Below are 16,984 nucleotides of genomic sequence, written 5' to 3'. Positions count from 1 at the left end.
GTTTGCAGTCTGTAAGAGCTGCAAAAATGGAATAAACTTTTCCATTTATACAGCCCTTTCCACACGAGCACTTTGCAAATAGCTCGTTAAGTAAATCTCAGTGCTCTACTGCAAGGGAAGGTTGTCACCACATCAGCGAGCGCCAGCAACACCCCAGGCCACCCAGTCTGAAGATCAGCCCGTGGTCCAGCGGCACCTTCCTGCTGCTTTTAAGGACGGGGTAAGAGTGCTGGGACAGTGACCTGTCCGTGCATCTGTCCCCACACCCCATGGACCCCTTGCCTCTGCGGTGGTCACTGAGGCAGCAAGACGAGGGCAGTGACTCGACCCAGGTACCAGAGGGGTCAGCCACCCCGACACCCGCATCGTCACAGCTGCCGCAGCGCATGCGGTGGGCGCCCATTTCAGTGCAGCCCTCGCACGACTGGGGTGGTTTGGTTGCGAGCAAAAGGGAGGATGAAAACCTCAAAGCCGCCTGAGGTCGTACCAAAATCTCGGGCAGCTTGAGCCTGCAAAAGCCTGAGACAAAATGCATGTGAGTAAAAGCTTTGGAAACCAAAAGGTGACAAGAAGAGTAGGAGTTGGAGTCTGTCCCTCGGTTCTAGGGAGCCGGCTTAGGGATTTGGGATGTTCACAGCAGCTGATGCTCCACAGCTCTGCTGACCCTGCGCTGGCTGCGGGGTCTGTCCCCGCAGGGGACCAGGCGGTGCAGCCAAACCCAGCACAAGGGCCCTGGTCCCACAGAGCGGCCCAGGGGCTGCCCCATGGTAGGGATGCTCCAGCCCCTGGAAGGAGCAGGGGCTGTTATGTGACTTCCAGAACATGCAACAGGGATAAGTGAGTCCCAGCAGGGCTGTTGTGAGCGATGCTCAGAGTTTACAGGTTACCGAGGCACCACTCGCTCCCACTCCATCCCAGGCACCTGCTATTTTTAGCACGCGCGCGGAGCTGCCTTTGATCGTCCCTCTATTAGCTTTGTAAGATATTGGGGACAGATGAGCGCATCACGCAGCCACCGCGGCACGGCTCCGTCATAACGCGTGTTGCAGGGAAGGGCTCAGGGATGCCCTGTGGGGAGGAACCCGGCATCTGGGGGGCCAGATGCCCACCCGCCTGGGGAGATGAAACATGCAGGGTGCAGCCATGCCCCCAGCAGAGCCAGGCTGTGCGGACAGTCAGGTTTGCACCCCAGGATCTGCACAGCCACCAGCACCCTGCACCCATGGGTGCTGCAGGCACAACGGGCCCCGTTTTCCAAGCAGGGCGCAGAAGGGAGAGCACAAAGGGGTCTGAGCCAGCACTCCGGGGGTCCGGAGATGGGCTTTCTGCTGAGCTGAGCACCCATTTGGGCACCCACGGGTGCAAGAAACCCCTCACCGACTGCAGGGATATCAGAGGGACCCCCAGCACCAACTCCTGGACATGGCCCCCCCGCAGTACCCACGGCCCCAGCCCTGCGCCCCCCACCACCCCCCTGTCACCACTTGCCCCCGCAGCCCCGTGCCAGCACCGGGCATCACTGCCTTGGCCAGGGCGTCAGCTCCTAGAGGCTGCCAGAGTGAGAGGCACCAATAACTCGTCGTTAGTGGAGAGATTTCTATTATTTTATGGCAGTTGGTCTTTCATTTCTGTTATAACTTTTAATTAAAATCTACAAAAGGCAGATAACTAGCCCCTCTGCATAATTGCAGGGAGTAAATTTTATTATATAGAAAAGTGGGTTTAATTTTTAATAGACTTATTTTTAAGTAAGAGCAACACTTTGAAGGGAGCTGTGAGCCCTGGTAACATTATCAAAGGCGAGAAAAGGAACAAAGATGGGTTTATTACATGTTCCCCATAAAACTGTTATTTTAGGGGAGTTTTGTGCTTCCTCCTAATGAGAGATGAATTGCACCAGCTTCGTTTTCTGTAGGAAGAAAATTAAAATGAAACTGATAAGAGACCCAGCCTCTAGCTTCTGACTTACCTCCCAATTATAAATGAAAGCTCACAGGCAATCCAGAGATGGGACTTGATGTCTACATTAATTATAAATAAATTATCTACACTTAATGTTTAAATGAAATTCCAGATAAAGCTTTATATTTAGAAGAGCGTTGCATCAGTGCATAAATATTTATGCAAAGAGTCTGGATGAACGGTGACTGCTTCAGTGTGACGTCGGAGCAGAGCTAGAGCAGGGACCCCCAGTTGGGTGCTGGGGGGGAGCACAGCCAGCCCACCGGTGCTGGGAGGGGAGCGGGACAGCCGAGTCGCAAACCCAAGGTATCACTGGTGTTTGGGAAGGGGAAGTAGCGGGACACGCCGGGGTCAGTCAGCCCCACGTGGAGCAGCAGAGGCATCCCCTGCAGGTGCCCAGGTGGCCAAGGACAGCAGCTTCCCCCGCCCTTGTCTTTCTCCAGCCCCTGAGCCCCAGAAGCCACATCGGGACCACCGCAGCACGTGGTGCCAGAGCCAGGGCAGGAGGGCGAGCAAGCCTTGCAGAGACAGAGCAGGGGGATGTGCCGGACCCCCAGGAGAGCAGGGCCAGCCCAGGTTACCCCAGGACCCAGTGATGGGGAGCTGGCACTATGCCCAGGGGTCCCAGCCTGTGTGGGGGCTTCATGCTGGCAGCACGGGCAGCCCCCGCAGGGCTGCTGGATCACGGTGGGACAGGCTGGGCAGGAGCAGGCACGTGGGAAGATGCCTGGCTCCATGCTGAGGGGACAGCCCCTGCCCCAGCTCCTCACTGCCTTCGCAGCTGCACACGCCAGCCAGTTCCTGAAGGTTTCTCCTACCTTGGAGCTCAGGAAACATCGCCAAGGCCAACTCCATCCCAGCAACAGGAAAAGCCGTTTCCCCACAGAACAAACCTAGTTCTTCTCCTTCCCAGCACCCCTGTCCCCAGCTAGCCCCAGGACTACTGGCCACCCTGCTCACCTTTATAGCCTCAGCCCTGGGGTGGTGGGGGCTGAATGGTCCCACCTGGGCAGGGGGCTCAGCTGCCTGCACTGCTGCCTGCAGTGCTGCTTGTTTAGCTGCCTGCACTGCTGCCTGCCCAGCTGCCTGCACTGCTGCTTACTCAGCTGCCTGCACTGCTGCCTGCCCAGCTGCCTGCACTGCTGCCTGCACTGCAGGGGAGCTGCCAGGACCCCCTTTTCCAGGAGGTGAACTGAGGTGCAGAGAAAAGCCGTGACTTGCTCAACACCTTCTAATATTAACCCTGACCGCTTTAGCAACACAGGCAATATAACAGAAAATAAATTCTATTTTCCATCACGCCATTTCCCCACTGTCCCAGACCAAGCCCCTGGCTGCCCCCCCACCCTGAGCCCTCAGTCGTGACAGTGAGAGGCCATTTCAGAGCTTTTCAGTTCCCCAGCAGCAAGATGGGGACATCATCCGTGCCACAGCATTTTTCACAGCTTTGTCTCAGCCGCTGCAGAAAGTTTTACAGCTCACACAGGTTTGCCCTTTGGGTCAGGATTAAAAGGAGACATTTTTTATGCTTTAATGCAGCCAGGGTGGAAGAGGAGAATTTTGACAGGCCCATGGCTCAAAGCTGTGTAAAAAAAACAGTAAAAGAGAATAAATAAAAGATGATTGAAGCTGCTCAGCCCCCAGTCACTTGTGCAGAAGTTCAGCCAAGGTCCAGGTGGGAGTCAGCATCCTGAGTAGTCACTACTGAGGTGGGACATCATCCCTGGGGATGCGGGAGATGAAGGAGCAGCCCATGCCAGCAGCCGGCCGAGAGCAGAGGTGCTGGCCCCGGCACCCACGCTGCTGTCCTGGGTGCCCGATGGGAATCCCAAAGGAAGAAACCTCCTCCCTGCAGGCGCTCCCAGCCAGCCCCCAGAGCTGCTTCCTGATCAAAAATCTGGGATGCAGCAGCATTCCAGGGCCCTGAATGCATTTGCCCAATTTCATCTTGTTGCCTGCCTGAGCCCCAGGTGCTCCCAGCCCGGTGTCCCCCACACGCGTGCCAGCCCCCACACGCATGCCAGCCCCCACATGCGTGCCAGCGCCCGCCGCAGCCCGGGCTGTTGGCATGTTTTATTAACACGCCTTCCCGCTTGCTGACGCCGCTGTTTGCTCCCCAGCTGCCGGCGTGCCAGGCAGCTTCCTGCAACAGCCCGAGAGCAAGGCAGGGCAGTGGGGACACAGCTTATGCCAGGTGACACACTCGAAAATAAATAAACAACGCGTTTCGGGGTATGAGCCCTCCTGCCTCGAGACTGCAGGATTGCATCTCCCATCCCTGCCACACCAGCGGGCTGAGCATGGTGGGGCTCCTCTGGTCTCCTGGGAAAGATCCTCTCCTCCCCGCATCCCCCCATAGCCAAGTTCTGCTGGGCTTCAACTGGCACGTTGGTGTGGTGCTGGGCTGAGCGCTCTGAAGGTGCGTGGGCAGCCTGGAAAAAATCTGTGCTCATCTCCCAACCCCGATGGCCACATTCGTCTCTTCTGCCCAATGCTGCCATGGCCACAGATGCTGGTCCTGGGCCCCCGCACCCACCGGGCTGTTCCCGGCTGTGCTGTTCCACCCAGGGTTAGCTGGAGTGTGGGATTGACAGTGCCCGATGGCCCTTCCGCTGCAACCCTCCTGCCCGCACAGGCAGGACATGGAGGGGACAGCAGAGCACGGGGACTGCGCAGAGCATCCCAGCCAGGGCAGAGCATCCCAGCCAGGGCAGAGCATCCTGGCCAGGGCAAAGCATCTTGGCCAGGGCAGAGCATCCTGACCAGCTCAGAGCATCCCGGCCAACCCAGAGCATCCCAGACAGGGCAGAGCATCCTGGCCAGGGCAAAGCATCTTGGCCAGGGCAGAGCATCCTGACCAGCTCAGAGCATCCCAGCCAGGGCAGAGCATCCCGGCCAGCCCAGAGCATCCCAGACAGGGCAGAGCATCCTGGCCAGGGCAAAGCATCTTGGCCAGGGCAGAGCATCCTGACCAGTTCAGAGCATCCCAGCCAGGGCAAAGTATCCCAGCCAGTGCAGAGCATCCCAGACAGGGCAAAGTATCCCAGCCAGGGCAAAGCATCCCAGACAGGGCAGCATCCTGGCTAGCCCAGAGCATCCCAGCCAGGGCAAAGCATCCCAGACAGGGCAGAGCATCCCAGCCAGCGCGGAGCATCCCAACCAGGGCAGAGCATCCCAGCCAGTGCAGAGCATCCCAGCCAGGGCAGAGCATCCCGCCCAGCCCAGAGCATCCCAGACAGGGCAAAGCATCCCAGACAGGGCAGAGCATCCCAGCCAGGGCAGAGCATCCTGACCAGCCCAGAGCATCCCCGCCAGGGTAGAACAACTCAGACAGAGCAGAGCATCCCAGCCAGGGCAGAACAACTCAGCCAGGGCAGAGCATCCCAGCCAGGGCAGAGCATGCACGCATGACCCATCAGTGAAGACTGGGCAAGCAGAGCCTGGTGCATTCGGCCCAGGAGTTGCAGCAGGGTCACCTTTGGTATCACAGCACTGCACAGTCCTTGTTCTGCAATGGGAGCGGTATCTCATTTCTTCCTCAATTAGCTCCTGATTATCAGTGTCCCAGGGCCCCTTTCCAGTCTCTGTTTAATGCACCATTAATAATTCATTTCTCAGATAGCAAGAACGCAGCGCGAGGTTAGGGCTTTGTGACTAATAAGTACCAGAGCAACCCTCATCTCCAAGGGACAAATGAAGGGAACAAAAATAAAGCGAAAGAATCAAAGATATTGTGTTTTGTGGCCTTTAATCAAACACTGGATGAAGAGTTTGATTACTGAGGTGAAGAACACACAGGCAAACTCCTCCTTGGCAGCTGCAGGCTGCTGGGCTCCCACACCTCCCAGCACTGCTGCGGCCTCACCGGCACCGTCCCACCACCTTCCCTGGCAGCAGAGGGGGAAACTGAGGCACGCTGAGGCAAAACTCAGGTGGTCACCAAGCAAAAGCAGGGGCTATCCCATCCTGTCCCGCTCCCAGGGCAGGAGGTTTAGGTGCAAGGTGGATCTTTCCTCAAGCTGGAAGATCCCAGGCAGCCAGATCCCCCCAGCACCCAGCCCTGGTGGTCTAGAAACCAGAAAGCTTGGCTTTTTCCTGGAAACCCCTGGATGCTTCCCTGGAAGCCCTGAATGCTCCAGCCCCTCCATGGGGGCTTTGGGGATGGGTGGAAGGCACAGCCCAACCTGACCGAGGGGCTGCAACATCCCACTGCACCAGGGAGGGTACCCAACATCGAAGAACTTCCATGAACATGCACGTGGTGCCACACAGGATGGGAAGGAAAAGCAGCTTCTTGCTCTCTCCCACCACCACCACCATGCCCTGTTTGGGTAACAGCAGAGAAACTGTGAAAGGGAAACAAACCACCGAACAAAATTCATCCGCCAAAATAACCACGGCTGCAGGAGGAGAAACAGCCGGGTGCCATGCGAGGCGGGGTGTGATGGACTGGGGCACCCGGCGGTGAAAGAGGGCTGGGTAGCAGCGCTGGGGATGTCTCTGCAGTTGGCTGGGGCAACAGGCACGCCAGGATGAGGCTTTCCCAAGGCTGGGCATCCTGCGCTGCCCACCAAGGGGCAGGGAGAGGGGCAGAGCCAGCGCTGACCGCAGAGCGCGGCAAGGAGCCGCACGGCGTGTTGGCAGCTGCACATTAAGTGTGACGGGTTTCTGACAGATCCAATTATAAAGCCAGGTCTCAGCAGAATTGCAGCCCCGAGATTTAGCGCATGAAATTTTGTTTGGGAATTTTCCGATATTGCAGCTTGTGCCACGAGTCCCCGCGGGCACCAGGCTGTGCCAGCACCCATCAGGTCATCCCTGGGTCTCAAGCCCACCATGCTGCACCCCCTCCCTTCCCTGCATCCAGCCGATGCACAGCCCAAATGCAGAGAGTCATCTAAAAAATGGCAAGAATGAGAGAGGCAACACTATGGCAGCACAGAAGAGGGGGATACCCACAGCCTCCCCGAGCCTCTGCCTGACGGAGACGTGCCCTGGCCTCGGCCCCGGCTGCCACATGCCAGGATTGTCCCTGTCCCTGCCCAGCCCCAGGGACAGCGGGGCTGGGATCACACACGGGCTACAGGCTGTAAATCACTCGGGCTTCCAGTAGCTGAGGATCTGCTCAGCCTTTCGCCGCACAGCCCTAGGATGGTATTTTTAGCCTGGCTTCCTAGAAAAAGCAAGATGGGCACGTGCAGGGCAGCATCTGCCTGGGCATCAGCACCTGCCCAGGACCTTTCAGATGATTTCAGCCGATCAACCAGTCTTAGGCCCAGGGGGTTCCCTGGAGCATCCCGAAAAGCAGCGAGCCCAGAGGGGTCCCCACTGGTGAGGGGACAAGGCGGTTTGGCCGCGGGGCTGTGGCTTGGGGGAGGCAGCTGCAGGGAGAGGAGCTGAGTTGCATCTGCGCTGCTGCCAGGGAGCAGCCGTGGGGTTCTTTGAGTCCCGTCTCGAGTCGGAGAGAAGCTGGAGCCCATTGCTGGAGGAGAGAGAGATACGTGGCAAATCCATCTCAGGAATAACTCCCAACAGCATCTCCCCTCCTGGGCAGGAGAGGCCCCCGCACCAGCTCAGACCTGGAACCTCGGATGCCACAGGGGGAGATCTCTGCAGGGTTCCTTGGCCTTCTGATGAGGAATCCAATGACTGTGCCCCCCTCATTGCAGCCTCACGGCAGCCCACCCACAGCTGCTGAACCTCCCACTCTTCCCCAGGGCAATGCTTCTGCAGGCAGAGTGATGCTGCGCCCCCCGGGCACCGGCCGGCAACTGGTCCCATCCTCCTCAGCTGACTGGGGACTCGGCTGCCCTGGAAATGCTCCTCAGATGAAAGCAGCCGAATAACCTCCAGGGACCGAGGAGATTTGGGCCAAAGAGGACACGGGGATGGGAGGCTGGCAGTTCCCCTGCGGCACTTTGCTCTGAAGAGACTTCGAGTCTCTGTGCCAAGCACAGGGCTGGCTGCTCTGCCCCTGCCCCCAGAGCCGGGCGAGTTCTTTTTATCAAACACACAGCCTGGATTAGAGGGTTTGTTTTACTTTTTCTCTAGCAGCTGAGAGGGCAGCGCTGTGCCATGGTGCTGACAGAGGACCCTGTGCTCGCAGGTGGAGAGGAAGCCTGGGATGAAGGCTGGCTAGTCTGCAGCACCGCAGCCACCGGCTCAGAGCCACAGCACTGTTCCCTGACTCCAGAACCCGGGAGCTGTTGGGATGGCTCCGGAACCTGGGAGCTGTTGGGAAGACAGATTTGCTTTCACACCTGCAAAGCTGTTCCATCCTCTGCCGTCCACAGCTGAGCCCAGGCTGGCAGGAGCAGCAGGCAGGAAGGTGCTGGGGGGGCTCGGTGGCTGCCTGGGTGCTGGGAGCATCCCCCTCTCCAGCCCCAGCTTCTGTGCCCTCCGTGGGGGCATCCGATGAGCAGCTGCATCCCCTGCCCCAGCCCAGCGGATCAGCCCGGGCACACACACACACCTCACAGCTGGGCAACGGCTTGGTCTGATCCAGCACCCAGCACCCCGGGGCTGCAGCGGTTTACATGAGTGCCACCCAGCAGGGTCACCTCCCCAAGCCCCCTGGGACCAGCCCCTGGTCTTGGCATCCCCATCATGGTGCCGGTGGGGGACCATGCACGGCAGAGGCAGGGTTGCCCCCGCAATGCCCTGGGCACGTGCCTCTCTGTGCCGCTGGCACGGCTGGCATCGCCCAGCCACATGCCAGGGAGCTTTTTTAGCCTAAGCAGAATAAAACCAGAGTGATTATATTTCCTGTCTCCCTGCTCAGGGCGGGAGGGAAATTGTTTGATGCTAATCCCCTTGTTTAATCCACCAGCAACCTGACATGCTAACAGTCAAGATTAACTCCCGAATGGTTAGACATGCAGCTGTTGGTGGCGGGGACGGTGGAGCAGAACAAGACGAGGACGTCCCCATGCGCTTTTTGGGCTCCTACACGCTCCCAGCAGCAGAGGAGGGGGGGACTTAGGAGCAGCGTGGAGAGAGGGTTTTTGGTTTTCAGGATCGAGTTCCTCCGTGACGAGCAGTTTTCACCAGGCTGGAATTTCCCCTGGTACAGAAAGGGAGGCTCCAGCTGTCCCGGGAAAGGTCACCTCAGGGGCTGACTTGCTTCCAGGCTCTGGCAGAGCTACCATGCGACAGCAAGATTTTTAGATGTGCCTGGGAAGCAAAATTCAGGCCCCCATCCCCCATGATGCCACCGGCCTCATCCTGCTGCTGCCTCAGCCGGTGTCCACGCAGGGCCAGAGCTACAGGGGCAGGATGGAGCCAGCCCCCCCAGGGCAGGACCCCCAGCCCAGGGGAACTGGGATCCAGCCAGGGCATCGCTTTGAGACAGGTGCCCCAAGGATCCTGCTCCAGCTGCTCTGCGCCCTCCTTGCTGCAGACCTGTACCTGACTTGGAGTTTCAATTTGTCTGACTTGATCTCCAAGCCCTCGGTTCTTACTATTCCTCTCTCAGTTAAAGAGCCCTTTAATACCCAGCGGTTTTCTCCCTGGGAAGGTACTTGCACACTGTAATCAAGTCACATCTCAGGCTACTTTTCGATAAGCTAAACAGATTGAGCTAGAAGTCTCTGCTAAACACCCAGCCTCAGGAAAGGGCCAACCTGAGGTGCTGCCAAGCAGCCTGGAGCTTTCAGCTCTTCAGCTGGTGCATTGGAAGGTGAATTGTTGCTTTCTGATGCACAGATGAGAAATGAAATGGGCTGTATGAAAATAAGTTGTTGCGCTGCCCTTGCTTTGGTCCGTGAGCACACACGGCTGCCGGAGGCACGAGGGGTGCTGGGTCCTGGGGCTGTGCCCATCTCCACACCAAGTCCTGGCTTGGAAGCCTGTGGGAAGCTGGTGGAAAACTGAGCAGGTGGAAAACACCTTCGCCGCACTTTCGCCAACAAAACTTGCCGCAGCAGCTGTTTGCTGCGGGGCTAATGATGCCTGTCTCCACATACAGGCAGGGAGTTATGACGGCCGGGAACGTAAGTGCTTTGGGGAGCTGAGATAAGCAAAGATGCTCCAAGCCACAGGCTTAAATCCAGAGGTTATTGACAAGGGATGTGTCAGTGCACAAGAACCAGGCCAGCAGCCCGGCTACTGAAAGGGCAATTGGAGTGAAGTGGGGCTTCAGGCTTGTTTAATCCCAGGACAAGCCTGCCTGGCACTGCCTGAAGGGTCAGGTACATCTGTCTCCATCCGTGGGGGCACGGCCACGCTGTGCTGCAGGGAGGAGGGAGCGGGGTGGCACAGGGCAGGGTGCAGCCCCCTCGGGGGGACCCGGGCTGTGCAAGGAGTGGGGGGAGTAGGGGGCCCCCCAGCTGGGGGTCTGACCCACAGCAGGAGGAAGAGCGGTGCCAAGAGAAGACACTGTGCTGGGGGCGAGCCTGCCAGGAGTGGGCTGGGGCTGCGCTCGGGCAGCTCCACGACACACAGACCTGGTCAAACATGGACTTTCAGCCTCCCTGAGCCCCTGGGGCTCCAAAGCCAGTTTATCAGCACACGCCAGACCTGATCGATGCGGGAGTGACCTGAATGGCTGATCAGAGGGGAGCAGCCACTGCCTCTGCCCTGGTCTGAGGGATGCAGCGACAACACGCACTTGGAGAAGGCTGCCCTGGCAGCCAGGGTGGACTAACGGGGGTCACAGGAATGCACAGCCCTCACACACCCTCACACAGGCTGGCCTGGCCATGAGCAGCCTGGGGACTCAGCCACACGAGTCTGGCTCTGAAGGACGCTGGCTCTGAAGGACGCTGGCCAAGGTCGCAGCACTGAGAGCTGCAGCTCAGCTGCTCCCTGCCGCCAGACCCAAGGTGACCGAGCCCCCGGGAAGGAGAAGCCAGATGGGCTGGCGTTAAAGCAGGGATGCAGAGGGAGGAACAAGCAGAGGCTGGATGCAGACCCATTTGCAAAAACCCACAGAGTCCCACAGAGTGCTGTTCTCCTGGCCCTGTACCCCACAGGGTCAGGCTCAAAAATGGGCAAGTTTGGGTCAATATTGCAGAAATTCTGGTTTGGGGCACCAAAGCGGACAGCCAGGTCCATCTAGGCTGGTGAGAGGTCGCACCACCCAGTGCTGCAGGCACCCACGAGTTCACGCACAGCCTGGATTCTCCCAGCACAAACCAGGGCAATTTGAGCTTAGCAAAACGCTCTGGGGTCCCTGCAGGAGGGATCCTGCCTGGGGAGAGGTTGGAGAAGCCATCCCAGCCCGCAGAGAGCTACAAATAACTCAAACGGCCTCATTACCCAGTTTTTGATGAACAAGAGTTTGGTTGGATGTTTTCCCCGGGGGATAATCACCTGAAACTGGGCTACGCCTCATTAGGGCAGAAGATGCTGCTCCAAAGCCAGGCAGGAGTGGCAGGGGGCTCCCAGCCCAGGGTCCCCGCCGGCAGCATCCCCAGCCCCGGGCCCGGAGGCTGGTGACCCCTGTGCCCTCGCCTGCAGCCCCCGCTGCGAGCCGCCCCTCGCCCGCCGCGGGAGCTCCTGGCGCCCACCGGGAGCACGGAGGGACCGCGAACCCCCCCGCCCCGAGCCACCGCGTTGCTTACCGGAGCGGGAGACCCCCGGGCTGGCACCCACACGCGTGGCCGGGTCCCGCGGGGAGGGGGCACGCACGGAGCGGCGGGTGCGAGCGCCGCAGCCCCCCGCCCGGCACGGGCTGAGCATCCCCCCGCCCGTGGACGGCCCCCTCGGGGCCCGCTGCCCCGCGCCCCCCGCCCGCGGCTCCCCGGGCATCGCCCGTTGCCCGCAGCCGGGCCGGGGCTTCCCTCTAGCGACCGGCGGCGGGAGAGCACGGCGGGGCCGGGGCTGCAGCACCCGCGCCGGGCCGCAGGGACGCCGAGCCCCCCGCCCCGACCCCCCCGGCCCCGAGCTCTGGGGGCCCCGCCGCTCCCTCAGCATCCCCGGCTCGAAGGGGCCCGGCGAGCCCAGCGCGCCCGGGGTGGCCCCAGCTGAGCCCCGCGGGGACCCCCCAGCTGCCGGGGCAGGGACCCCCGGGCATTTCTGCCAAGGTCAAACCCACCCGCAGCTCCATGCGAGTCCTGCAGGACTGAGCCGCCCCGGAGGCGCTAGGGCTCATTCTGCGCCCCAGGGAGGTTTGGTCTCGGGTGGGTCCACTGTCTGCAGCCACCCGGGGCACCCACAGGTGCCTCCCCGGGGACCCCTGCGCTGCCACGGTGGGCGGTGGGGTCTGGCTCTCCCGCAGGCAATGGGGGGGTCGGGCTGGGTGCAAGGGCTGTCCCAGACGGAGCCCACCGGCTCTCACAAGTGAAGCTGCCGACACTTCCCCCAGCCCCAGCGCACACCCGTTTTTAATAGAGGGACATCGGGAGCACAAAGCGGACCAGAGGCTGCCGGAGAAACGCTGGGCCATGTCCTGAGCCCCTGTGAAATGGCTGGTTCTCCTGGCAGGGTTGTGGAGACACCCCCCGTGCCCCACAGTGCTGGAGGGCAGGAGGGGGAACGCAGCGCCATGGGGAGCAGCTGCCAGCAGGGAAAGATTGCCAGTGCTTTCCCATCCCAGTGTCTCATCCTGCCTGCATGGGTGCAGCAAAGCCTCCCCCTGCAGTTGCAGCTGTAGCAAGGGATGTGCTGCAGCAGATCAGTCCAGCGAGGAACAAGGGAGCACTGACTGCATGAGCCTGGAGGGAAGGTCCCACGCCGAGGGCGATGGGAAGGGTCCTGCTGTCCCAGAAAGCGGCCTGGGAATAGTCGTCTTCTGAGCAGAGTCTGTGCTACAAGAGCTGGCCGTGGATGCTAGAGCAGTACTCCACATAGTCAAACTCCTTGACGGGGAATGTCACACTGCTCCACTTCTTGTACTTCTTCTTCTCAGCCGGCGTCTCCACCACGAAGTTTTTGATGGAGAGGATGGGCAGCTTCACCTGCCGGTAGATCATCTCCATTCCCCACTCCTGTGTGGGCAGGGAGGGGACAGTCACGCAGCCTGCAGCGCAGCAGCCCCAGGCTGCAGGGCCACACAGCCCTGGGATGGAGGCAGCTCCTTGCTGCCAGGTCACATCCCCTTCGGAGACAGCTGCCCGTGTCCACGTCCTGCATGTGCAGCAGGCACGTCACACGGGCACGTGTCAAAGGGACATACAGCTCCATCCCTCAGCCAGGAGCTGGGGAACAAGGCACAGCCCCTCCTGTCCCTCCAGTTCCAACTGGGCTGCAGCCACGGGGGGTTGCCACACTCACCTGGCTGCACTCACTGCACATGATGCGACAGCCGGGCTCCCAGTCTTTGAAAGCCCGCTGGAACTGTATTTTCCCAGAGGAAACTCTGTAATACAACCTGCAAGGAACCGAAAGACACTCTAAGGACAATGGTCCAGGGGACAGAAATAGGGCAGCACATGTGCTCCCATAGTCACAAAGTCCACAAATCCCCCACGATCTCCCTGGACCACTGTCCCCAAGAAAAAGCTGGCAGCAAGCTGCTGCCACCCCCTGCCCGTCCTGGGGGGAAAGTGGGGCAGCTCATGCAAGCGATGCCTGCCAGCTGGTCTGCACTCGCTCGCCCCCGCCAGCGCCCAGCTCCTACCCGAAGTTGGGGTTGATGTTAACGTGGTGCATGCCCTCCACGGTGCGGATGTCGCTGCCGCGGCACACTGCCATGTTGCAGTTGACGCAGTAGAGGTAAACAGCGTCCGGGTCGTGCAGCTGCCTCCTCTCACTGATCCTGGCTTCCTTCATTAGCCAGCTGGCAACAGCAATTCGCTGCAGCTCGCTGATCTGCAGAGGGCCCGGAGGGGGAGGGCAGAGGTCAGGGCAGGGCTACGGGCACAGACAGATGGCAGGCATGGCAAGACACACAGCCACAGAGAGATGCACCGTCCCAGAGAGTGCAAGCTGCGTGGCAGGACAGACAGGACAGGGTGGGCACACGCTGCCCTGTGCACCTGATGCTACCCCCTCCCAGGAGCCGGTGCTGCTCCAAGGGGAGAGCAGGCAGCCAAAACCAGGGCGCAGAAGGCAGTGCCCAAGCATCAGACGCGGGCAGCAGCTGCCTGGCCCTCCTGGTGCCCAGGGCAGCACCCAGCGCTCACCTTGAGGCGGTACTCCTGCTCAGGCATGGCTTGCACTGCTCTGATGGCCCTCTCCATGAGCTCCACGAGGTCCTCGTTGAGCAGCTCACGGAAGACCTCTCTGCTGTTGGCTTTGGCGAGGACGGAGTAGACACTGTTCTCGGCACGGGCACGGCCCCGGGCCTGCAGCAGAAGTGCCAAATGCTGCAGTCAGCAGAGGAGGGACATGGCTGGCCCCCCCTGCCTCCACCGCACCACCCGTGGGGATGGATCCACCCTGTGCACTCCTCCGTGCCTTGCCAAGGAGATGCTCTGCCAGGGGCTGGGTTCACCCCCAGGGAGCTGCCAGCAGCTGTGGGATGCGACTGTGTCCCATCCTGGTGGCTTTGGGGCATCTGGGCAGAGTGGCCAGAGGGAGCCCAGGCAGGTACCTGCATCATGGCGATCTCATTGGTCATCAGCCCATAGCGAACCACGATGTTGCACTCAGGGATATCCAGGCCCTCCTCAGCCACGCTGGTGGAGAAGAGCAGGTTGAGGGCTCCCTTGCGGAACAGGTTGATCACATCCTGCTGCTCGTTCTGGGGGAAGAGGAGGGAGATGCTTCAGCAGCTGCGCAGGGCTCCGAGCCCCGGGGCAGCACCCACAAAGCGTGCGGAGAAGGGTCGGTCCAGCTCCATCCCACCCTCCACTCACCTGCGTCATGTGCCTGGTCTGGTTGCTGTAGCCGGCGCCGGTGAGGACAGCGGCCCTGATGTGCTGCCCGCAGAGCGCGGCCGTGTCCTGCAGCCAGCTGAGCAGGCTGTGGGCACTCTGCCGGGTCTTGGTGAAGACGATGCCGCGAGAAGTTCCCAGGGGTTGGAAATGTTCCTGCAGGATCTCCTCCAGCTTGCCCAGCCTGGGGTTCTCATAGCGCTGGTCCCCAGCGAGCGCCCGCAGGGTCGCCCTGTTCTCTGTGCAGGCAAGCGGGGTGTCATGGGGGCCCCCCACCCCCTGAATGCAGCCAGCACCGACCCCCCGCCCAGGCCCCTCTGTTACCCTCAAACAGTGCAGTGAGGAACTGTTCGGTGGGGTCCTTGGTGTCCCTCTCGGTGGCATAGAACTGCTGGAGGCACTGGAAGGCGTCGATCATCCGCACCGTGTCGTTGATCAGCAACGCGTCGTTGTACTTGCGCAAGTGCAGTGCACACACCCGCATCTTGCGACAAAAGGTCTCGGCGCCTGGCAAGGGCCGGGTGTGCCATGGTCACGGCATGTCCCCGTGGCTGCCAGCTCTGCCCTGCTGCACCCGCCCTGCCGCCTCCTCACCTCTCTTCTCCAGCTCCACGATGTGCTGCTCGTAAATCTGCGTGCCGAAGTCCTGAGGCAGGCCAGGCATCTCCATGTACTGCTGGATCTGCTCCATCATCTCCTTCAGCTGCTCACCAAAGGGGTCCTGGGAGCAGAGAGGGGCTCAGGACCCGAGGAACTGGAAACACTGTTCTGCATGGTCTCGGAGGCACAGCCCAGAGTGCCTGGGCTGGGGTTGGGGGCTTGTTTGCGTGGCAGCACCCAGATGGTTATTGGATCCCTCTGCACCAAAGCTCTGGATCAACCAATTCCTCGCACTGGCATGAGCTAAGCAGACAGGGGGACGCAGCCCCCCAGCTCAGCAGGGCTTGGGGGTCTCGTCTTCCAGCCCCTACAGCTGCCCTCACCTGCGCTCTCTCTTGGCACAGGTCATACTGCTTCGTGGGCTGGGGGACGTGGCTCTGCAGGTGCTGCGCCTCCTCCTGCGCCGACGCGATTTTCTCAACGTCCAGGTTAGCGCAGATCTGAGGGCGAGACCCCACTTCCAGCCCTGAGCCCGGCAGCCCAGGGTGACACGGTGCTCGCTGGCAGCCCCGTAAATTTAGGGACATCTGCCCTGGGCCACCCAGCTTATCAACACCCACCCCGAGGAACACCCTGCTACACCCAGGGGAAGCTGTGCCAGGTCGCTGTGCCCTGTCTTGGCACAGGATGGGGGGCACAGGACCCACCTGCAGGATGTGCTCTACAGCCCCCTCAAAGGAGGTTGCCCCCCCGGTGCCAGGGGATGCCGTCAGTCCCAGGACCTGTGGCAGATCCTGCTGCCCACTGAGCTTGCGCTGGAGATAATTCAGCATGATTTTGTTGTAGACGGCTTCCTTCTGCGTGTGGTGACACTCGTCTATCACCAGCAGTGAGAAATCTGCACCGGGTGAGAGAGGGGAGCGAGGTGAGCCCCCCAGCCCAGCCCAGCCGTGGGGAGAGCGTCGCCTGGGGTCCTGTGCCCACCTGTCAGCTCCACGTGCATGTCCTCCTCCTCGCTGACCAGCGCGTTGTGCAGGATCTGGGCCGTGCAGATGACAACATCGCTCTGCTTCACCATGCAGGCGAAGAAGGACTTCTGGCTGCTGTCCCCACTGATGGCCGTCACCCTGAAGGTGTCCTGCAGCGCATGGAACTCCTTCTTGGCGTGCTGGTCCACCAGATGCACCTGCGCGCAAGAGACCCCCCTGCTCAGCACCAGCCCAGCACCACAACCCAGTGATCCCCAGGGCAGGGTTGGGGGGCACCTTGTTGACCAGCACGGCCACCCTGCCGCCCACCCGGCTCTCCAGGTGCTGCTGGCAGACGTAGACGGCGGCGCGGGTCTTGCCGGCACCCGTGGGCAGCCAGATGATGGTGTTGCAGCCCCCAAGGGCCGGGGCCACCGCTTCCAGCTGGTACCCCCGCAGCTCCATCCCTGCCGGCCGCAGCTGGGAAACGAAACTGGGGGCGGCGCATCCCGCTGGAGCCCCAGCCAGGGGGGGCCCCGCCGGCCGCGCTGCCAGCCCGAGCCCAGCCGCTCGTGAACCCCCCTCCGGGAGCCCCAGCCACGGGCAGAAACCGAAACAGAAACCGGGGAGCTCCCACAGCCGCCCCACTGCAGCACCCCCCAACCCCGCTCCCCAGCCCCCCCAGTTCAGCCCAGT

General features: G+C 61.0%; 1 protein-coding gene across 2 annotated transcripts; it reads right to left on the bottom strand.

Annotated features, from left to right (window-relative positions):
* Positions 1 to 12,269: 12,269 nt before the first annotated feature.
* Positions 12,270 to 16,799, bottom strand: DHX58 (DExH-box helicase 58). Of its 2 annotated transcripts, none has more exons than XM_055697336.1 (12): positions 16,619 to 16,799; positions 16,305 to 16,506; positions 16,028 to 16,218; positions 15,704 to 15,820; positions 15,315 to 15,441; positions 15,045 to 15,227; positions 14,703 to 14,959; positions 14,438 to 14,587; positions 14,028 to 14,189; positions 13,523 to 13,713; positions 13,177 to 13,273; positions 12,270 to 12,890 (listed from the first exon to the last, which is right to left on the bottom strand). In XM_055697336.1, the coding sequence occupies exons 1-12, from the start codon at positions 16,751 to 16,753 to the stop codon at positions 12,711 to 12,713; spliced, it is 1,992 nt and encodes a 663-aa protein (XP_055553311.1). In that variant the 5' UTR covers positions 16,754 to 16,799; the 3' UTR covers positions 12,270 to 12,710. The 2 variants fall into 2 exon arrangements, with proteins under 2 accessions (XP_055553311.1, XP_055553310.1); XM_055697335.1 differs by having other exon boundaries at positions 16,586 to 16,796.
* Positions 16,800 to 16,984: the final 185 nt, after the last annotated feature.

This window comes from Falco cherrug, chromosome 20, assembly GCF_023634085.1.
Source record: "Falco cherrug isolate bFalChe1 chromosome 20, bFalChe1.pri, whole genome shotgun sequence".
NCBI classification, from domain to species: domain Eukaryota; kingdom Metazoa; phylum Chordata; class Aves; order Falconiformes; family Falconidae; genus Falco; species Falco cherrug.
Note: the sequence above shows the minus strand (reverse complement) of the source record. Positions and strands in the feature narration are given on the sequence as shown.

What these genes read in the sequence shown, in the direction of transcription:
- DHX58 (XM_055697335.1), bottom strand. Translation starts at nt 16,753, where the DNA reads ATGGAGCTGCGGGGGTACCAGCTGGAAGCGGTGGCCCCGGCCCTTGGG. An exon ending in CTGTAGAGCACATCCTGCAG is followed by an intron (nt 15,821 to 16,027) that starts GTGGGTCCTGTG and finishes TCTCGCCCTCAG; the next exon opens with ATCTGCGCTAACCTGGACGT. An exon ending in TGTGCAGTGAGTGCAGCCAG is followed by an intron (nt 12,891 to 13,176) that starts GTGAGTGTGGCA and finishes CTGCCCACACAG; the next exon opens with GAGTGGGGAATGGAGATGAT.